General features: G+C 34.8%; 1 protein-coding gene across 2 annotated transcripts in view; it reads right to left on the bottom strand.

The window, feature by feature from the left end:
* LOC106868002 (transmembrane protein 39A-A) overlaps nucleotides 1-6,916 on the bottom strand; it is a 55,029-nt gene that overhangs the window by 4,910 nt on the left and 43,203 nt on the right. For both annotated transcript variants that reach the window (XM_052975712.1, XM_052975713.1), the window contains one exon: nucleotides 367-551. In XM_052975712.1, coding sequence (XP_052831672.1) covers nucleotides 367-551 — 185 coding nt within the window. The remainder of the gene's footprint in view (nucleotides 1-366; nucleotides 552-6,916) is intronic.

Genomic DNA, 6,916 nt, shown 5'->3' with positions numbered 1-6,916 from the left:
TATTATTATTATTATATATATATATATATATATATATATATATATACACACACACACACATGTATACGAACATATATGCAATGGGTATTTTTTAGTTTCCATCAACCAAATCCACTCACAAGGCTTTAGTAATCCGTTGGTTACAGTAGAAGGTATTTGCCTCCAGTGTCACACAGTGGGAATAAACCTAAAGCCATGTAGTTGGAAACCAAACTTCTTAACCACACATCATCAGCATCTTGAATTAGATTATATTACTTTTTGCAGTTTTTTTCTTTTTTCAGTTTAATTTCCTTTACTATTAAATTTTCCCTGAAATTGTTTGGTGCTTATCAATCAAGTGAGATTTTATTTAAATATACGTACGGGTTGTATGGTACATGGGCATGACGTCCTTCAACTTTTTGCCAACGTCCCAAATGGAGGGCACATTTGTGTAGGAGATCAAGGTATTGTGGAGGAAGGAAATGGACAATAAGCAGAAGAAATGCACACAACCAAGCCAAGCAGACATGTTGGCCCACCCAATATGTATCATAATACAAAGTATTCTGGAATGATAAAAAAGATATAGTATGTGTTATAAAATTAATATCTCATTGATTTTGTTGCAACAAATGAAGTAATAAAAGCTTGTTAAAAAATAAAAAGAATTGATTAGGTAATTAGTATTAAGAGACATCACAGCTTGTCAAAGAACCAGACGATAGTTGGCCATATTAAATATCTATAAATATAGTTGTAACATCTGACCTACAATTAAGATGTTTTTTTTTAATGTTATTCTTGAGACTATGGTTTTCTCTTAATTGAAAGTGGTATGGCACCAGAACTGTCAATATTTGATATTGTCTAACCAGTCAATTTGGCTGTTTCTTTTGGTTTCAAGTTTTATGAGCAAATGCTCTCAAAAATAATACTGAATTTAATAATACTAGTAATATTAAATAATAATAATAATCTTATGTTATAAAAGAGAGGCTATTTCCATCTATCTGTCCTTAACAACATCTATGTAGGGAGAAGGAAAAAGGGAAGGAATTAGAAGGGGAGATAGCCCCTGTCACAACATATATTTAAAAGAAAGGGAGGAGAAAAAGTTGTTATTGAGAGACTAATACAGAGAGAGAGAAAGAGAAGGTGAAAACAGTGTGTGTGTGTGTGTGTGAAAGATAGGTAGTGTTGTCACCAAAGTAACTGAAAAGGTTTGATTAAAACAATTTTTAAGTGCTAGTATGTTGACACAACACAGACTTCAACAAAATAATTATATATATATATATAGTTATTTTTGGGGTAGTGTGTGTGTGCTTCTGTATGTCTTTCAACGTATAGACAATACAGACTCAAAAAAGACTTTTACTACAATGACTCATTGTTGAGAGAGAGAGAGTGTGTGTGTGTGAAAGATAGAATTTAAATTTGTTTCAAGACAAAAAAGAAACAGGTTGTTGTTGCTCATATCAAGGTGATCATTTTAGTAGGCTTCTGCTGAAGGATCTATTTCATCTTGACTAGGTCGTTACCTAGCAACGAGTAATGACTAAAAATAATGATAATCCTTTCTACATTAGGCACAAGTCCCAAAATTTATGGGGAGGCGGCTAGTCAATTACATCAATCCCAGTACTTGACTGGTACTTATTTTATCAATCCCAAAAGGATGAAAGGCAAAGTCAACCTTAGTGGCACTGGAACTCAGAATGTATTGACTTGCAAGAAATGTTACTCAGCATTTTGTCTGGCATGTTTATAATTCTGCCAATTCATCACTTTAAATAAAAATAATAATCCTTTGTTCTATAGGCACAAGGCCTGAAATAATAGGGAATGGATTTGGTTGATTATACTGACCCCAGTGTTCAACTGGTTCTTATTTTACTAACTCCTAAAGGAAGAAAGGCAAAAGTGGCTTTGGTGGAATTTGAACTCATAACTTAAAGACAGATGAAATGCCACTAAGCATTTTGTTCAGTGTGCTAATAATTTTGCCAGCTTGCTGCCTTAAATAATAATAATAATAATAATAATAATAATAATCCTTTTTACTATGGGCACAAAGGCAGCAATTTTGGGAGTGGGGGCATGTTGATTACATCGACCCCAGCACTCAACCGTTACTTATTTTATCGACCCCGAAAGACAAAGCTCAGTAGAACTTGAACTCAGAATATAAAGATGGATGAAATACCACTATGTCTGGCATGTTAACAATTCTGCCAGCTTGTAATAATAATAACAACAACAACAAAGTACAAGATGAGATACAAAACTCCAAATGACTATATAGATTTGGTCATTCCAGCTTCTGAATTTTTGGGGATATAAAAAAAAAAAAAGACAGGCAATAAATAAGCCAAAATGAACTGCAGGATCTACCATTCAAATTTTAAACCATTTCTTTTGAATATATTTTTCTTAAAATAACAAAGAATGTGATAAGTGTTCTACAATTTAATCAAGTTGACAGTGATGTGTATACAAGTGTGTGCGCGTGTGTGTGTGTATGTGTGTGTGTGTGTGTGTGCGCGTGTGTGTGTGTGTGGAGGGGTGTATGTGCCTGTGTGACTACACAGGCACTGAAATCTGCAAAGCTGAAGGTTTGTATCTGGTCATTAGTACTGCACCAAATTACTGAGAAAGATACTTTAATCAAGTACCCTACAAGGTACAGGCGATTGATGTTAATGACAGGGACATTACATATTTGACATGACACAGTCAATTGCCAAGATGTGCTTATCAAATGAAAATAGCTTGAAGAAGAAAGGGCCTCAATAGGATGACTTATAAGACATTTTACACAAAAACAAAATCTTCAGCAGTACATTAACAACTAAATGGTGTAGGATCTGGTACAATATGTTTGTAGTCAATATTTTGTACCATGTTGTGACAGAGCATAGAACAATTTGAAATAGTGACATACAGTAAAAAATTGTGACATACAGTAAAAAATTTCCCGCTATTAGTTGAAATGTATGGATAATTAAATTGCTAAAATGAGTTTTCAACAAAATTATATTAATTCACAGAATATCATCCTTGCCTTAAATTACATATCTACATTACATTTAGAGTGTTTGGATGTCCAAACATTGTCAGGTGTTTCATTCCTGAATGTGAGCATAGTCTCTGCATTGAACTAAGAACCTGGTTATGCATGAACCATATACATGGTCATGTGGGTAAGAACATGATTCACCTTGTTTAAATTAAATGCTTCCAGTTTGAATCTAATTTGAGACTATGTATACATCCAGAAATAAGATACATGATGACAAACTGATTGAAATGTTGCATATGTTGTTCTAAAGATGGTATAAGTTCTTATTTGTTCTGCAATTTTTCTTATATAAGTTTGTCAGGAATTGCACTGGGGTTGATTCGTGGTTATGAATATTTATTTGAAATTTTAAAAAAAAGAAACAGAATTAATTTTTTTCTTGATTGATTAAGCATGCAGTTAACCCTGTGAACAAATATATTTTGAGATCTTAAATTTGTAAAAAAAATAAAATTAAAAAAAAAAAGAATTTTAAAATGCAAGAAATAAAACAAAATATTCATAACTAGGCAATAAATAATAGCAAACAATAATGTAAAAATATAAAAGGGAAAGCAGGAAATACTAAAACAGAATAAAATAAAAAATAAATGCAGGATCAGACTTGGGTACAGATTAAAGCAACAAGTGTCTACAAGACTGGTGGATGGGGGGAAAATGAAGAGAACTACAAGAAACAGATGGGACGCAAGAACGCTGCAAACTTAAATGGCTACAAAATAAAATTAGAATTAAAAACAGTGACAAAGAAAATAATAAACAGTCTTGTCATTGGTACAATAAATCACAGATTCACATGAAATGATTTACAAATGGATTGTTCCTCAACACGGGTTTTAAATTAACGTCACCTCATATATATGCATAATATATACATATAATATATTCAAGTTGTAGGGATCTTTACAATCTAAGGCAATTAACTTAGTAGCACTTTGTGTGAGTATTTGGCTAACAGAGGAATACCAACAATACTCTATATCCATCAACCAATCAATAAAACAAATAACGCAATATTAATTAGTTAATTCATATTATTAAGCCCTCCAGTGAATTTAATAAAATGCTGCACATTTACTGCAGAGTAAAAATATAACAAATGAATAAGAGTGGTGTTGACTTTTTAATTATGTTACATGTGTTTCCATGAGAATGGCTATGTATTTGCTTATTAATATATTACACAATAGAACAAAATAATCAGACTATTTTGTTATACATGTTTGAATTATTAATATACAATTTACATAGAGCAATATTCCAAGTAAATGTTAAAAATGGCACTAATAAACATTAGTTGAAGGGATGGGATTAATTTAATATTTAGCTAAGTTTTCAAAAAGTTTTCATCAATCTTGGCACAATCAAGGAAATCTTATGCATCTGAAACCAGAGTGGCTTTTTGGTCAGCTGAAAGCAGTTTTGGCACAAACTTGGCAGACACGAGTCTCATAACTAATCTGCACATCCTCTGATAACTCATAGATGGTAATTCGATGATTTCCCATCACAGCTGCACACACATCTGCAATGTTTTCCTCAGTTATGCTGGTTGCGGGTCTCCCAGAACATTTCTCAATATCGACATATTTTCAGCCATCTTGGAAACATCTGAAACACTCCTACACTTGCATGCAGCTCATACACTCCTCTCCATAAACTTTCTGCAACTTTGCATAGGCCTCTGAGCAGATATTTCCATGACAACTTTCTCTGTCATGGTCAATGTGATGATCACATGCTACATACTTTCCTTTGAAGCACTGTTGTAAACAGCAGAAGTGAGCTAGAATGTTAAAACTTAGTGTGCATGCACAGTAGTGTTCAAGGTGAATTTTTGCCAAGCAGCTTCACTCTGTGCATTAGCTTTGTTACTATGGCAACAGCCCAGATACTTATTGATACAACCTTGTGTGTGTGTGTGTGTGTATATATATATATATATAAATGCGCCCTTTTAAAGCCTAGCCAGGCTCATGGGCCCGGTTTCCCAGTTTCAATGGTGTATGTGTTCCCCAGCTGGACGGGACGCCAGTCCATCGCAGTGTTACTAATTTTTTGCCAGCTGAGTGGACTGGAGCAACGTGTAATGAAGTGTTTTGTTCAAGAACATAACATGTCGCCCGGTCCAGGAATCAAAATCACAATCTTACACTCATGATGCTGACACTCTAATCACTAAGCCACGCACCACCACCACCATATATGTTATATTTTAATAAAGCATACATACTAACTGAAAGTGCTGGTAAATCCTATTTGTTGAATTATGGATTGGAGATTTCACACCTATTATGAATTTATTTATAATATTATTATTATTAATAATTTCAACTTTACGATGAAAGTAAACAAACAAAGTTTGTCTTTAGAAGCGTTGAGATGTATTGTAAGATACAGAAATAAATTTATTTCTCAAACGCGTGATAATGCTATAAATAGCGTGATCAGGATAAATTATCCATATAATGCAGAAAAATACGTAAAAACAAAGTCCATTTTGTTTTTATGCTCCCGTTCATTTGTCTAACGTCCTGTACCCGGATATGCATCTATATATACATGTAGATGTAGGTATGTACATATATGTATGTATACATGCATATGCTTATATATCATTTGTATTTTTTATATATATATATATATATATATACACATATTCATTTATTTATGTTTATCACACAGTCACTTATTTCTCTAATTTTGTCCTAGATTGGCTGACTGAAAACTCAGATTTTTCAATTCTATTTTACTATTATCAATATTTGCTGTCTTGTTAAATTATGCTACCCAAATCTCAAAAGAATATTTTTCTCCCTCGTGTTCTGACCACTACCCCCCACTCCCATTTCTCACTCTGTCTGTCTGTCTGTCTGTCTCTCTCTCTCTTCTGATTGCCACTGCTTCACCAAGACTTCCTTCCTTTACGCCATCCCCACCCCTACTTAGGGTTTATCTCCTATCTAAGGTAGTGATCATATAGTGCATAAATATAATGGTGTAGTGTATGCAGGTTGAATTGAAGGCTATTGTTTGTTTATGAATTCTGCCAAATGCGAGCTTTCTTTTCAGATACATGACGCTGTTGTCCTCCATCCCAAGGTCTCACGGGCCCACACCTCCCACACCCTCAGGGTTGGCACTCTGAACGTCGGCACACTGAAAGGTAGGTCTGGTGAGATTGTTGAGATGCTTGAGTGGAGACGTGTGGATAACATGGAGAAAGCCTTTGACAGGGTCCCCTGATCCCTTATCTGGTAGTCAAGGAAGAAAATAGGGATAGATGAAGGGTTAGTGAGAGGTGTGCAAGCCATGTACAGGGATGCTGTCAGTAAGGTGAGGGTTGGCAACGAGTACAGTGAAGAATTCCAGGGAAGAGGTAGGGGTCCACCACGGTTCAGTCCTCATCCCCTTCCTATTTATCATAGTCCTCCAGGCAATAACAGGAATTCAAGACAGGATGCCCCTGGGAGCCCCTCTATGCTGATGACCTTGCTCTTATAGCTGAATCACTATGTGAACTACAGGAGAAGTTTCAGATGTGGAAGCAAGGATTAGAATCAAAGGGCCTTGGAGTCAACCTAGCTAAAACCAAAGTCCTAATAAGTAGGAAGGCAGACAAACCACAATTCCCTTCAGGTAAATGGCCCTGCTCGATCTGTAGAAAAGGTGTAGGTAGAAACTCTATAAGATGTACCCAGTGTAAGCTATGGACACATAAGAGGTGCAGCAATATCAAAGAAAGGCTAACTAGGAAGTTAGTTTTTGTTTGTGGCAGATGCTCAGGAGCAATAAACACTGAAAATGTGCAGAGAACAACTTCTGCCACATTCCAGGGAGAAAATCTAG

The sequence above is a fragment of the Octopus bimaculoides genome, chromosome 22 (genome assembly GCF_001194135.2).
Source record: "Octopus bimaculoides isolate UCB-OBI-ISO-001 chromosome 22, ASM119413v2, whole genome shotgun sequence".
NCBI classification, from domain to species: Eukaryota; Metazoa; Mollusca; class Cephalopoda; order Octopoda; family Octopodidae; genus Octopus; species Octopus bimaculoides.
This window is presented reverse-complemented; position numbering and strand designations above follow the sequence as displayed.